The sequence below is a fragment of the Mesocricetus auratus genome, unplaced genomic scaffold (assembly GCF_017639785.1).
Source record: "Mesocricetus auratus isolate SY011 unplaced genomic scaffold, BCM_Maur_2.0 Super-Scaffold_100011, whole genome shotgun sequence".
Classification (NCBI taxonomy): Eukaryota; Metazoa; Chordata; class Mammalia; order Rodentia; family Cricetidae; genus Mesocricetus; species Mesocricetus auratus.
This window is the reverse complement of record NW_024429195.1, coordinates 50,987,838-51,004,314: the sequence shown is the minus strand read 5'-3', so window position 1 is coordinate 51,004,314 and position 16,477 is coordinate 50,987,838. Positions and strand designations below refer to the sequence as shown.

Sequence of the window (16,477 nt, the reverse complement as noted above, 5' to 3'; positions counted from 1 at the left end):
AGCAAAACCATGGAAGTGCAAAATAATCACAAGGGTCTTACAAAATAAACAACATTTGTTTTCAGAATTATATCCACTGATGCTGAACCTATTGTTTGTCCAAATAATGGAACCTTCTTCTCATTAACAGCATTTGTTTATGAATCCCAAATTAAATATGCCTTAGCTTTAACAATCAAATAATTATATAAGGAAAGTACCAAATATAAAATACATCACATTGGCATGTAAAGATTAAAGTGAAGGCACAGCTTGACCAAAGACTTTCACTAGTTGATACTTACTCGCCATTGTGAATTTTTCAAATCATATGCTGTCAAGGGTGATCCATTGCTGTATTCCAGGAAGTCATAGTCTAACCTCTAATGTCATTAATGGTGTTATTCATGATCAAATTTCCCAGCATCAAAATTGTATGAAAGCAAGCAGACCAGATGGTTCAGTGGATTAAGGTGCTTGCTACCAAGCCTGAGTTCAAAATCCAGAGCCCACATGGTAGAAGGAGAAAACTAGCTCCCAAAAGTTATCCTCTGACTTCCACATGAGTACCATGTCCCCACCACAGACAGAGAGGGGAAGGGGGTAGGAGAGAAGAACACCAGGCAAGTAAATAAAGATAAAAAGATTAAAATGCTATGAAACCAATGGTTGCAGCAGCAACCATTCTCTGTCAGTGTTTCCTGGGATCTGGGACTCTAAGGCACCACTTGTGGGAGGCATACTCATCCACAAAGGCAGAAATAATATACATTCATTCTGCACCTTTCCATTTTCCAAAAAAAAATTGTTGCTAAAATAGAGAAGTGAAAACAGCTTCACACATATGAGATGGATCCTAAATAATGATACTCCATGCACTGCTAAGGACTACTGGCTGGCTTTATCTAAGCAATTAAATGAACTATTCTGAACCTGCCAGTGAGCAGGGGATGTCAGACTTCTGCTTGCCCCCATTCCATCCTCTCTACTGCGTCCATCTTCTTATCTCTCAGCTGCTGCATCGCAAATGCATCCCAGCTGGTTTGGGCAGAGAGCGATTTGCTGGAAGCATAATTTTCACAGCCCTGTCATCAGATGTTCCTAAGCTTGGCCCTCTCCAAGGTCCTGTTTGCTCCTTGCACACATATGTTCGTTTCTTGCCTCTTTCTGTACACCAGCTTTTGGTATAAGTGGGGAAATGCAGCCCCTTAAAAACCCAGCACTCGCAGCTTCCCTGATAACAACAAGTTCTTAAATGCTCTCTTAGGGGGTAGCAAGAAGGCTTGTTCTGTTGTTAGAATGTTAAATCATCAAGACTAAGGAAAGGAATGGAGGGAAGGCAGGGAAAGGAGAAATGTTTGGAAAATAATTATGATATGATACTCACAGACAGATCTGATATCAGAAAGTAAAACACCCTAATTTTTATTTCATTACCCTTTCTGCCCCGGTGTATGAAAATTAGATGGCTTTTTTTTAAGGCTGTCGCTTGACTGAATAATTATGTCTGCCTCTACTCATCTTCACCATACTGTCTAGGAGAACAGCAATGGTTCATAGTCTTGACTGATTGAAGGATTCAAAGGTAGGAAAGGAATGTTACCAGAAATCTCAGGGAGTCTTGTCAGAATGAGCATATGAGACTGGGAAAATAAGGGTCCCCTCTTAGGATTCTTAGTCTCATTAATGGAGAAAAAATGGAATAAAATAGAAATTGGATACAATTTATTAGAGTATAAAATAAAAACCCCAGAGCAAGCAAACTATAAATCTTGCAGCTCCTCTAATGGGAGGAGGAAGATAAGTGAACATGGGCATTAGCCGCTTGGTAGCAGGTAGTCACATGGTAAGAAAGAGACTTTTAGAAGAGGGGTAAGGGAGCCTAAAGCATTAGGAACTTTTAAGGCACACTTAGGCTCTGGCTCACATCTAAGAGAAAAAGAGAAGAGAAGAAAAAGGAATAGTTAGGCCTTTCCATTAACACAGAAATACAGAAGACCCATCTGAACTCCAGGAAGGCTCGCTCACAAGGACCGCACTAGGTAGCGGGAATTCTGGGCAGAGAAAGTACATTGTCTTATCTTAAAGTGAACCTGCCTTCCTAAGGGTGACCCCCTAGCCAGTTCCTTGACCTGCCAGACTGGATTTATCCATAAACATGTAGGGGGAGGCAAGGTTTGTCTCTACCTAGAGGCAGATTCCTTTCTTACTGTATCATTAGGAAATAGGAAGTATGCAAATTTTGTTTTGCTTTTATTTTTTGAGACAGGGTTTCTCTGAATATTTTTGTAGACCAGGCTGGCCTCCTGAATTCTGGGATCAGAGGTGTGTGCCACCACCGCCTGGCTAACATGCAAATTCTTAATGGATAAATAAGTAAATATACTCAGGTTCACTTCCTGGAACATCAGATGTTGAGTCAGTCTGGTCCCAGAGAGATTTTAGAACAATGAGAGGGACTGTGAAAGTCAGCAGACTCACTCTCCACTTTGAAGTAAGAACAGAGTGGAAGGGGGTTGCTGGAATAGAGTACCACACTGCACCACTGAAACACATGGGCAATTTGGGGGTCTTTTTTACAGGTGACTTCCTAGCAGCCTGGAGGGGCTGAGGGAAATCAAATTTTTATTGTGTTCTCTCCTTTAACGCTCTGTGGTGAACCTTCCAAATTGGAAAGATCAAATTCTAGGCTTGTAAAAAGTTTACTACTTAAACTTCTCTAGGGAAAGGACAAAAGGCCAAGAACAATTTAAGACAGAGTGAGAAAAGGACTCTTAACTTTTTCCATGAGCCCAGTCCTAACCTTTGCCTATGCTGTGCAAAATTTGTTATACATGCAGTGAACAAATCAGACTAGGTACCTGGGGAGCTCAAATATTCTACCTGCATTCCAACCTTTGTAACTAGATCTTTGTCTATTGGAGGGTTAGCCAGGCTTTAGTGGAAGTGATGAAACAGTAAACTAGTTTGGTCATCCCATGATCTTCCTCTTCTGCTGTTTCCTTTGCTATCAGACCATTAAAAGGGTCTTAGATGAGGGGTGCTTGTCTTGGGGGTATTGTTGAGTCCATTCCATGGGGCTAATAAAGAATTGTATGTCCCACAAAGAAGACCTACTCGGACAAGAGGATGAAATGACAGTTGGGGAGCTAGAGATCTGAGGTGGGGATGTGAAAGCTGCAGCTGCCTGAGAATAAAGTAGAAGAGATGCTGAGGGTCTTGGGAAGAAAGGAACTCCTGCAGAGATGGAGCAGGATGTGTACATTGCTGTCACCAGATAGTTAAAGTAGAGATCCTGATAATCTCAGAAAGTAACAGTTACAGATCCCAGGTAGAACACCAATCACTGAGCAAATACTGATCTTCCCAAGGCCAAGCGGAAGAGCTAATGAATTTATTGAGGTCACCTGCAGGAGTACAGGTGCATGGTTACTTATATGAGCAAGGAGAACTCCAAAACAGCTGATGACTGAAAAAGCCTACTCCAGCAGGATATCAGCTCCTGAAAGTTATAACATTAGACCTCATTGTACAAGAGTCACACAGCTCAACAGATCTGACCAGTCCCCTCTCTCCCCAGAAGTTCTTACTGTTTATACAACTTTAGTAGTCAAGAGACTTTGATCTTCTTTTAAGCTTCAGGGACTTCCTGAGACTTGTGAGTTGTTTACCTCTGAATCTAAAGGAACCTCCCCACTGTTAATGGGATGTTTCATGTTAGAACTTCTTGAGTCTTACTGAACAGCTCTCCAGGATGGAAATGTCTTAATTTGGAAGGCTATTTTTAACCAACATCCATTGTCCTCTGTGTTATGTAAACACTCTTTTCTGTTTTTGAATTACAGAGTCTGTCATCCCAAGTAGTGGAACATTTCACGTAAAACTGCCTAAAAAACACAGCGTGGAACTTGGAATAACCATCAGTTGTAAGTAGAATGGGATTCTTCTATTAAGATAGTAGGATTTAAAGATGCTGTATAATTACATTGTCAAAACATTTACAGGTATGGTAAATATTTTAAGTTTTCTTCCCCAGTTTCAGTGTCACCATATGAAATGTTGGAGCCAGTTCCAAAGCCAGGACCTGATAGCCTTGGGAGGGCTATCAAGAACTTCAAGTTCTCTCTGCTGTTGCATTTCTTGCTTTATAACATGGACATGTAGACTAAGAAGAGAACTCAGTTGGTGAATTGTTTCCCACAAAAACATAAAGATCTGAAAAAGCCCAAGCGCATATGTAAAAAACTGGACACAGCAGCACACATCTGCTTTCCCAGTACTGAGCAGCAGCAGGCAGGAGGCTCACTTAAACTTGCTTGCAAGAAAGTCTCACCAAATCGGTGAGTTCCAACTTAAGAGAGAGATCCTGTCTTAAAAAGTAAAGTGGAAAGTGATTCAAGAGGACTTCAGATGCCAACTTCTGAGTTTCACATGCATGTGTACAAACTTGTACACACACATACACACACACACACGAACACAGAGAGAGAGAGAGGAGAGAGAGAGAGGGAGGGAGGGAGGGAGGGAGGGAGGGAGGGAGGGAGGGAGGGAGGGAGGGAGGGAGAGAAGGAGGAAAACAGTATACAAATGAAGCAGGATTTCCACGAAGTATAGGGCTAAGTCTTTAATAAGATAACATCTACATGTTGTATGCTGTCTAGCAAGTCATAGTACTCAATATTTCTCATGTAAATATAGAAATGATTAGATGAATAATTAGATGAGGAGAAATATACATATGGTTTCTCTACATTTTTATGTCTTATGCTGTTCTCTAATTTAATACAAGAAACAGTAATCTAACTCAAAACATACTTTTATGTGTTCTCAAGACTCTCTTCAAATCTACTATGTATCTGTAGTCTATTTCTTGAGACTCAACTAATGCCTCTTAGTAAACTCCTGAATTACTCACAATACCTGGTCTGGATAACCAAACCAAAATGAAAAGTATAATACATACATGTGCTTAATTCTCTTCCTCCCCGCTTTGATAAGTTTGAAAAGTTCAGCCGCAGTGGACCTTTATAGAACAGAATAGAAATCAGAGATTGCTTTGTAATCCTAATATCCACAGACTAAGTTTATCAATAAATGTCCCCAAGCAAATCAAGCAAATGGTCAGTGAATAAGAACCAAGGAGACACAAAGGCAGGGACTATGACCACAAGGTTGTCCCGTCAAGAAAGAATGATGAGACTCCATAAAATTGCCTCAACACACTACTGAACACAGTTTATGTGAGTAGTTAGGACAAAAATAAATAAAAGGAGTCCTCAGTTGGGTAGTATGAAATAGGGATGTCCAATTCAACTTTAATAATAAAATCTAACACTAAAACTGCACTTCTGTTTATAATGGTAAACCACACATATCTGCCGTGATACTAAAATGAATGCAACTGCACGGCACAGCCCCTGCAAGAGTAAGATGCCAGCCGTCTGACACTGTCCAGACACCCCAGTAGCCTTCTGAGAAAGAAGCTGAAAGAAAAATGAAGTAATGCTTAGACTATGTAAAACACCATCCTGCAGTGTAACTTAAAATGAGTCAACATTTGAATAAGGCAAATAAATACGTTTTAGTGTGTGTGAATGACTTCTCAAGTCCAATGTATAGGTGTGTGTGTGTGTGTGTGTGTGTGTGTGTGTGCAGCGTGTACATCCCTTCTCCATCTGTAACAGTGCATCATTCACAGCTTCACAAATAACATTTTTACATGGTATACTGAGACTCGAGACTCGAGACATACTTGTAGCAGTTTATGGGTGTTTACACAGTTGACATTATTAACAGTTTAGACATAACCTGCCCATGGTTGGATATCCTCCAGTCACCCCCTCATGAGCTTCCATCACCACGACCAACATTGCTTTATTCACAAATTTTACTTAAGAAAATGTTTTTCTCCTTTGGTTATTTTATGTAAATGAATGTTCTTAAAATTTATTAAATAATAAGTGTCAGCTCCTCAGATCTCCAATTGCACTTACACAAGTGGACATCACTATACTGAGTGTGTTTCTTCCTTGAAAACACTCATACCTGACAAGTTGAGAAAGCATAATGTACTGTAAAAGAAAAACAAAAGCAAAAAGGCCTGCCTGGATTTGTATGCATTGCAATGAGAGAAGAGACTCCCAAAGGCCTCTCTCAGTTCCCAGTACACACGAGGTCTTCATTCGATGCCTGTATCTGTTGCATGGATGGATAAGATGTCTTTATCAGCAATGTTCTACTAAGCATTATGCCCTCCAGGAAAGGAGCCTTTGGATAAGACGGTCAATACAAAGCGCTGAGCAGACTATTGCATGGAATAAAGATGTGGAAAATGATCACAGAGCGAAGACTTACAGGCCAAACTGCCACTCTCTTTAAGGATGCACATACTAAGTGCATTTACATATATTATACATAAACAAATGCATATATGTATACCCATATGTGTATACATATAAAAACATTTATGTATATGTATAGATATGTGTATACACATATGTATGTATATACAAATACATATATGTATATGTATTCACATGCATATATATACACATTTATGTACACACACACATATGTCTATAACCAAAACACAATGTGAACCTCAGGGCACGAGTTAAGACGGTGATCATTCATGACTTTATACAAAGCCTTGTGAAACATTTTAAGCAAATCTCTAGATCACAAAAATCTGATGTTCACCCCAAACTACATAGTATGAAATTTTCAAAGAATATATTTTTTAAATCTAGTGCTCACTATAATAATATTACATAGGCAGGCAATCCAGGCACCTTCTCATCAAACACACACGGGCATTGAGCGAAGATGAGAGCATGCCGTGGTTTATTGATTTTTTTTTCACCATCTTTGTACAAATTCCCCTTTCTGTCTCTTTTCACCTCGTGAAACCTCTGTGTTCGGTAGTGGACCTCCATCATGAGAGACATACATGTCCTTAGTGTGTCCAGTTACCCTCCAGCGCAGTGTTTCTTAACCTGTGGGGCGTGACCCCTTTAAGACTATAAGAAATACTACATATTTACATTGCATGCATAACAGTAGCAAAATTACAGTTAGGAAGTTGCAGTGAAAATAATTTTTGAGGGGGGTTCAGCACACCGTGAGGAACTGTATTGAAGGGTCTCAGCATTAGGAAGGTTGACAACCACTGGTCCATTGTGAGAGGCATACATTCCCTCACGTGTCCAGCTACACTCTAGACCTGACTGGCTGAAAACTGACCTCCTCTGAATTTGGATATGGTAAACAGTTTTAGGGCAATTTTCTTAGGTTTAATGAAACATTCATGGTACACTAGAAACAGGCATTACTTTCACTGATGTTGCAGTAATATGAAATGATTTATTGTAGTAGATGAAGTGGGGTAAACTAACAGACAGGACTACATTTTGGAGTATAGCCACACCCCAGTGCCCTGTCACCCCAGTCAGCCCAGAATCATGGCTCCTGCCTTCTGACAAAGCCACCAGCCTGTCAAGTCAGAAAACTTTGCCTTTGCGTGTCTCTATCCTGTGTGTGCCCTTGTCACTAAATCTTTTTTTTTTTTTTTTTTTTTTTTTTTGGTTTTTCGAGGCAGGGTTTCTCTGTGTTGTTTTGGAGGCTGTCCTGGAACTAGCTCTTGTAGACCAGGCTGGCTTCGAACTCACAGAGATCCACCTGCCTCTGCCTCCTGAGTGCTGGGATTAAAGGCGTACGCCACCAACGCCCAGCTACACTAAAGCCTTTTTGACATTGGTATTTTCTTTTGAACTTTTGCAACAGGGATTTGTCCCTACTCTGCTAGACATGGCACTGTGCAATTGTTTGTGTTTTCCTACTTAATCCTCACAGCAGTCCTGCAATGGCCCCATTCTACAGAGAGGAATGGTATAGTTCAGTTGCATAACCACCCAAAGACACAAAAATAATAAAAGGTAAAACAAGGACCCCAACCTATCCTGGCAGCCTGAATGCTGGCTTTCCTGTCCCCATACCATCCAGCCCTGTCACCATGTGACTGATGAACTTTCCCAGAGCCTAGATCAGAAGAGCAAAAGGCAGCATTTTATGCATGTGGTTAATTACTTTGCCTGCTTTCTGACATGTGACTGGATTCATTGCAGAAGCAAAGGCTTAGTTTTATTTTTTTATATAAAAATCACAAAGGGGTCTGTAGGACAAGCACAACAATTTTAATCTTAAAAATAAGTTTCTCCCAGCGAGGGTGATCAATGATTTTAGCACTTCTGAGATTAGATGATGGTGGGTGAGCACATGCTATCTTGGCATGAGAAAAATGTGAGCTTTTTCAATGGCGAAATCCTATATGAAGATCGAGGAAAGGAAAGCAGACAACAGCCACAGACTCTGACAGGGAACCACAATGCATTTTACATTCCTAAAAGGCTCAAGAACTGATGGCATCCAAAACTTGGGATCTGTGATAATAATGGTATAGCTCAGACAGTAGGATTAGTTGAAAGCTAAAACTAAATACATTAATCCCTGGGATAGCTTCTCCCACTTGGTATAACAAAGTTTCTCTCCCACTCAGTGTAAGAAAGTGTCTCTCTGCTTGGTGTACTTAAGTGTCTCTCCCACTGGATGTAAGCAAGTGTGTCTCCCACTCAGTGTAACCAAGCGTTTCCCTGGGATAACTCCTCCTAAATGGTGTCTCTCCCAGGAATTCTCAGACGCTTTGGGATTTATATCTTCAAAAGCATGAACTAGAGAACTCCCTAGAATAATGGAATGCAACTAAATTCTGCAGAAGAGGAAAGAAATAGAATGCTATGTGACTTGTTCACTGTTGACACAGTTGTGCTAAAGTCTGTAGCAAAGCCTGATAATACCAAGATTATTTGGAATAAACCATGTTGGAAGAACAAAGAAGCAAGAAAAATACATGAATGTGGTGATGATCTAGGAAGTAAGGGACCAAATCCATATGATTCATAATACAAACAGAGAATGACTAAGATTGAAAAATGAAATAGTAACACTGTGTGTCATTTCACAAGTGGAATCAACCAAAGAAGTTGGAAGTGTGTGTTCCTCAAACTAATGTGGAGATATGTCCCCAATAAATTGATTATCAACTATTACATACAATACAGCAATACAGTACAGGCAGAGCCCAATGCAGAGATGCCTAGATCATAGTTGGTGTTCTAGAAATATGTGCTAAGTAAGCTCCTGGTTCTGTGGAAAATTCTGATCAAGTCCAAAGGTATGTGTTATTTCTTGAATGATCACAAGTCTCAGCAAGATCAGATGAATAAAGACAATGACAAATGAAAACCTGAAGAATGGGGAAATGAGTTCTATGTGGCTGGATAGTAATAACAATAAACGCTTATTGCAATTAGAATATTCTATGTCCATTGGTCTAATCACCATTGCCTTTGATGTCTCTCATAATCCTCTCAACAGAGGTAAAGATGGTAAATATCCATCATGTATTGTACAGAAGAGGGCCTGAATCATCTAAGGACTTGGTTCTCAAGCAATCAACCTAGAAGTACCAGAGCTATGACTTCAGCGCCAACCATTAAGACCATCAAGTGTTATTTCTAAACTGCTACACTAAATTGTCCTTCTGTTTTTCTATTACCAAAGCTACAAATCTATATAAAATCTGTTAACATTTAATAATAGTGACCTGCTTGGTAGGTTTTTGAGCACTATGAGCCTAGCCACATATGGTTGGCTTGGTATCTTCTAGGCAGAGAGGAATTTAGCATTGTGGTAGGGTGTTAACAATAGCTACTATTTGCTCAAGGATTCATTGTCAAAGCTTTGTGTCTAGTAGTGACAAAGACAGAGCACATATAGGTATGCACACATTTCTGTGTTCAATATCTTCATCCTAGTTCATATCCACTAAGAACTTTTGATGTTTCAGATATGTATGTAGTTAAAGAAGAAAGAAGAGAATCTAGAGAGATGAGGATGGCCACCATGTACATGTAGATCTGGAGAGCATATGAAGTTTCTGGCCTCTAAGAAAAAAATGTAGGATTGTCTTCGACATCATGATACCATTTTTCCTCTCTTCCAAAGAAGGCTGAGTTTGATGTATCTTCTTGTTTTTACTATGGCTGGTTTTCCATTTCAGTGGAATATGGGCCTTTTTAATTCAAAGGGAAACATATTATAAGATGGTTACTATAGGTCGGCAAGATATTGTGTAGATTCATCGGTGGATACTAAAAAATTATTGTGTATAATAAAGGTATGTGTGTGTGTGTGTGTGTGTGTGTGTCCAATGCCCAGAGTTATTTCATAACATGAGTAAAATTGGTTGCAGTTTGTGTCTATGGGTAAGTGATATCAAATAATTGAGTGAAGGTTTGAATAATGAGTTAATTGTAGAGAATACACTGTTCTGCACACTTTTCTTGGAACTAAGGGTAGTGATTAAGTGAAATCTCATTAACATTTACTCAGGAATAATTCTAATAGTGGGTAAGGTATTGGGGTGTTGGTTTTTCTTTAAATATGATGTTGAGATTGCTAAACCATCTGTTCTTATTCATAAACATTTTTCTGGGATTCAGATGGGACTATGGGATATGATATGGTTCTGTGATTATTATGGGATGATCAGCCTATTTGTAATAAAATCTTACTTCAGGGGCCTCTTAATGTTCTCTAAAAGGAAATTATCACAGGTTTCAGGTTCTCTCAAAGGCCACACAAATGTTTTTTCTCACAAATGTTGCTATCCTAAATGAAATATAAACTTTACAAACAAAGATGGTTTCTTTGTGCTTCTCTGGGCTATAACTCATATCCAGAGTTAACTCCAAGTAAGTTTATTCCCAAATGTATTTTTTATTCTTGTCAAATGGAAGTCCTACCGCAAATTAAGTGTAAAGTCTCCAAATATTTGACCACTCTGATTGACAATAATTTTATGTGCAGTTTAATAAGTGTATGCTTAGAATATGTACACACATATGTCCTAGTTAACTAATAAAATATTTACTATCGTAACAAAATAGGCAGTCACATCCCAAAACACTGTGGAGCTTTCTAGGTAAGAATTTATGAGCAGCACGTAAAGATTCATATAGGCCATCCACCAAAAGATTTCCATCTAGGAAACATGATTATTAAAGCAGTGGTTACTGCCCTATGTCCCACCCAGTGCACTTGAGAAATGTGGTGAACACCCTTCAACAAAGTAGTGCCTCCTTGATAGAGGTGCATGGAGGAAGATGTGGGACACTGGGTCACACTCAGTGTCACCAAAGCCAGCTATTCTAAATTGGTTTCATTATTCTCCTGTTGAGGAGCCAACCTTCCAGGTCCTTCTTCAGCTGCTCTCTCCAATTGCAAATTGAAATGACCATCTTGCTTTTCAGCATATAAGTACTGTTACATGAATGTTTTTGTAGATTTAATATGCATACTTCCCAAACATTTGTTGGTTGCCTTTGATTTACATGTTAACTCCCACTTGTGTTGAAAGTTACTGTCAGGCAGGAGGAAACATGCGGTATTGGATGAGTCCCGGCTACAAAGATGTGATGTCTCCCTCTATCTTCATTATTACAGCACCATCCAGTAGAAAACCTGGGGACCCTCTTGTCATTTCAGATATCAAGAAGGGCAGCGTGGCACACAGGTAAGGAATGTGCCTTTTCTTATTTGCCTGTTTCCGTCTGTATTTCCCGTACTCTAGAGCAAAAGTGATTTTTAGGGTCTCTTATGTATTGGGTGTGCACATTTTCTTGTGGCAACTCTAATGTACCAGGTGAAATAATGGAGATTTAAGTGAAAGACAAAACGTCTGGCCATTCATGACGAGAGACAGAGAGACAGAGATAAGTTCCGTGCTGGCCTCTCAGCCATCAGTCTGTGGTCCAAGAGTTCCCCCTTGTTCAGGTCAGCAGTTTCTGTGGCTTTCACCAGCCTGGTCTTGACCACTTTGCTCATCACTCCTCCCTCTCTGTAATTGGTTTCCAGGAGTTCAGTTCAGTGTTTAGCTGTGGGTATCTGCCTCTGCTTCCATCAGCCACTGGATGAAGGCTCTAGGGTGGTGTATAAGGTAGTCATCAATCTCAATATCAGGAAGGGCATTTAAGGTAGCCTCTCCACTATTACTTAGTTTGTCAGTTGGTGTTATCCTTGTAGATCTCTGGAAATCTCACTAGTGTCAAATCTCTCCTCAAACCTGTGTAATGACTCCCTCTATTATGGTATCTCTCATACTGCTCACCTCTATTCTTCCCCCAACTCAACCTTCCTGCTCCCCCATGTCCTTCTCTACCCTCCTCTTCTCCCCGTCTCTTTTTCCCAGCTCCCTCTCCCGCGCCCATGTTCCCAATCCTCTCAGGAGATCCTGTCCCACTATCCTTCTCTAGGGTACCATGCATATCTCTCTTAGGGTCCTTCCTATTTCCCTGCCTCTCTGGCAGTGGGATTGTAGACTGGCACTCCCCTGTTCCATTTCTAAAATCTATATATGAGTGAGTACATACCATGTTTGTCTTTTTGTGACTGGGTTACCTCACTCAGGATGGTTTCTTCTAGTGTCATCCATTTGCCTGAAAATTTCAAGATTCCATTGTTCTGTTTTGTTTTGTTTTTCCTGCTGAGTAGTAAGTACTCCACTGTGTAAATGTACCACATTTTCTCTATCCACTCTTCAGTTAAGGGGCATCTAGGTTGCTTCCAGGTTCTGGCTATTACAAATAATTCTGTTATGAACATAGTGGAACAAACATCCTTGTTGTATTAAAGTGCATCTTTGGGGTATATGCCTAAGAGTGGAATTGCTGGATCTTGTAGTAGACTGATTACCATTTTACTGAGGAATCACCATACTGATTTCCAAAGTGGCTGTATGAGTTGGCACTCCCACCAGCAATGGAGGAGTGTTCCCCTTTCTCCACATCCTCTCCAGTATTGAAGTTTTTTTATTTTAGCCATTCTGGTAGGAGTAAGATGATATCTCAGAGTTGTTTTGATTTGCATTTCCCTGATGGCTAAGGATGTTGCGCACTTTCTTAAGTGTCTCTTAGCCATTTTAGACTCCTCTACTGAGAATCTCTATTTAGTTCTGTACCCCACTTTTTAATTGGATCCTTTGGTGTTTTGGAGACTTTCTTATTGAGTTCTTTGTAAATTTTGGAGATCAGCCCTCTGTCAGATGTGGGGTTAGTGAATATCTTTTCCCATTCTGTGGCTGCCTTTTTGTCTTTTTGACTGTGTCCTTTGCCTTACAAAAGCTTCTCAGTTTCAGGAGGCCCCATTTATTAATTGTCCAGTGTTTGTGCTACTGGAATTATGTTCATGAAGCAGTCTCCTGTACCAATTCATTCAAGGATACCTCCCACTTTCTCTTCTAAGAGGTTCAGTTAGGCTGGATTTAAGTTGAGGTCTTTGGTCCATTTGGACTTAAGTTTTGTGCATGGTGATAAACATTGATCTATCTTCAGTCTTCTACATGCCAGCATCCAGTCATGTTAGCACCATTTGTTGAAGATGCTTTTTTTTCATTGTATAATTTTAGCTTCTTTGTCAAAAATCAAGTGTTTGTAGGTGTGTCGGTTAATATCAGCATGCTTAGTCTCATACTTTCTATTTCACAGATAAAAGCACATTTTAAGTAATTGGACATGACAATATTAATATTAACTTTCCTCTTACTATTTTTAAATTAAGACTTAAAACAAACCAACCTGTCATCATAATTGTGTCATTAAAGAAATGATGTAACCACCAAAAAGTATGGGGGGCATTACAAGAGTACAGATATATAGTATAGGCACAGCTGTGTTGAAAAGTAAATTATTAGTATTGTGTATCAAACAAGAACAAAAAAATGTTTCTTATGTAAGAGGGGGAAAGTGGGCAGGGGAGTCCAGAGTTGGGAAGCCATCATACCTACTTGCCATTCCTGATTCCTCCCATCCAAAAGTGGGAAGGGATTGGGGGTTGCCGAGAGAGCCTGTGTATCTATCACAGATGACCCAGCAGAAGAAAAGAGAGGATAATTATTGGGAAAATGGTACTAGATCTAACACAGACACAAAACACAGGAGAGCTTTGTAAGGAACACATATACTACCTTCTCATTCCTTTTGTCATTGGCTTATGAACTTTTAAGATTTCAGACCCACGAGCAAGTGATCCAGACCAGTATTGGACTCTCTGAATCCACTATCAGATGCATCTCCATGTTTGTCCCTTTCTCTAGCCACAGTGAGTTTCTAGGTACATGGAGAAACAGCCAAGATCCTAGATCTAGTTCTCACTGACTCTGACCCACCTTGCCCTTCTCCATTCCCTTAGCTTTCTACTAGGAACTGATGGCAGTGTATGAAGAGTGTGCATCAAGGTTGAGAGGAACACAGGATATATGGGGTCTCTTGCACCCCCTAAGGATTGCTAGACTTCCTGAGTAAATGCCTAAGTTAAGTTGAAGAAAACATAAGGACAATGTTTTAACAATATACAATTTGACACCATAATGCTTATCAATAAAGTACATTTTGAAAACTTTGTCTGTAAAGGTCACTAGAATACTACATTATGCTCAATGCCTCTTGAAATGGCTTGTGTAAGTATTCGTCCTAACTCATGCATTACTACGCACTTATTAACAGAACTGGAACTCTGGAACTTGGGGACAAATTGCTTGCAATAGACAACATCCGGCTGGACAACTGTTCTATGGAGGATGCTGTCCAGATCCTCCAGCAGTGTGAAGACCTGGTGAAGCTCAAAATACGCAAAGATGAAGATAACTCAGGTATTGACAACATCCTTACTTAAGACTGGCTTTTCTAACTGCCCATCTGTCAGAAAGATAATAAGTCTTGATCCTTTTCATGAAGGAGCGGGCTGTTGATGTGACAGCAGTGTTTAACATGGTTGTAGGAGTCTTTGAGTTGTGCACTGAGTGCTGAGTGAATTTTGAATTATGCTTTCAATTTTTATAACTGAAATACTTTTATAAAATTCTAATTATAGTAAGATAATTTTAAGTATGAAAATATATTAACAGCAAATACTACTCTGAGGTAGTGGAACTGGTGCTTTCAAAGAATGTGTGGATATTTGAAACACATAACCATGGTGAAAGTTGCATGTTTAACTTTGTAAATATTTAACTAGTTTACAAACTCTTAACGTTTTTCTTTATTTCAGCAATTTCTGTATCACAGACAGTAGTGTCATGCTTCATGCAGAGAAAGTTTTAATTCAGATTTCCATCTTCATTTGAAATATTTCCTTAGAAAACCTCTCTAAAACCAGGACTGCAAAATGAGAATAAAAAGGAGACACTGGAAGTCCTTGCACATTCTGTCCCAGGGTTTGCTTTTAAGGGTCACATCCATTTTCAGGGTGTCAGTAATGTGTGAACAATAATCTGTGAGCAATGCTCCTCAGACCCCATTATGCTGCATAGTCTCCTGGAGAGCTTTGGAAACATACATCCTGGACATTATCTCCAGGTAGATTCTGGGATTCTTCTTATTTAACAAACTTCAAGGCAATGCTGGCAGCAATGCAAGGAACGTGCCTTTAATAGCTCTGCAGTAAAAGCCCTTTTATCAGCTTACAATAATTGAAAAGGGCACTTATTAAAATAACTCACTAATATGGAAATTCTAGGAATTGATTGAAATCTGCATCATAAAGATTTCATTTAAAAGGTTGCAAATCTTACCATTCAGCTTAAGGCCCATCCTACATCCTAGTTTTTCATTTCTGAGACAAAATACCTAATAAAAAATTTAAGGGAGGATACATTTGAAATCATGGTTTCAGAGGTCTTGATACATGGTCGGCTGAATCGAGCTTTTATGGCAGAGCATCATGACAAAGGGTGCAGAGAATTCCAGCAGATTAGTCTATGAGCTTTACATTTGACACCTCAGAAAGTATCAGGACATGGGGGAAAGTATAGATGTGTTCTTTCCATAATGTGATATATGGTCTCTCTCATCTGAGAATGTCCTAGCATCCATCTGACCCTCATGAGCAATCGTTAATGATGCTATCAGCATTCTGGTCTTTAGCGTTCTTGGTAGAACTACCTAGCGCACTCTTCTTGTAGAATTTTAAGTCTTTTCTCTAGTTGTTTTTCAAGTTCCTCCTGAAAATCATTTCCAAAGACTTAGACACTACAAAGTGAGAGTCACAGCAACTATTCTACTTCTAAGCATCAATTTCTTGTGCTAGTTCATCCTTCTGGCACTGTGACAAAATATCTGATAAGACCAACATGAAGGATGAAGGATTGATTTTTTTTCACTTGTGGTTCAGCCCACGGTCAGTTGGCTGTGTTGTTTCTGGGCTATGGTGAGGTGGTCATAGCAAAAGGCATGATGGAGCCACACTGCTCACCTGACAACACTGAGGAGACAGAAAGAAGAAAGATAAAAAATAGAAAGACACAGCTATTTCTTTCAAAGGCATTCTCCTAGTGACACAGTTTTCCCAACCAGACTCCACCTCCTAAAGACTGACTCAGTAACAT

At 39.7% G+C, this 16,477-nt stretch overlaps 1 protein-coding gene across 8 annotated transcripts in view; it reads left to right on the top strand.

Annotated features, from left to right (window-relative positions):
- Grip1 (glutamate receptor interacting protein 1) overlaps positions 1-16,477 on the top strand; it is a 586,206-nt gene that overhangs the window by 517,941 nt on the left and 51,788 nt on the right. For all 8 annotated transcript variants that reach the window (XM_040754819.1, XM_040754816.1, XM_040754813.1 and 5 more), the window contains 3 exons: positions 3,825-3,905; positions 11,542-11,611; positions 14,598-14,743. In XM_040754819.1, the coding sequence (XP_040610753.1) occupies positions 3,825-3,905; positions 11,542-11,611; positions 14,598-14,743 (297 nt within the window). The remainder of the gene's footprint in view (positions 1-3,824; positions 3,906-11,541; positions 11,612-14,597; positions 14,744-16,477) is intronic.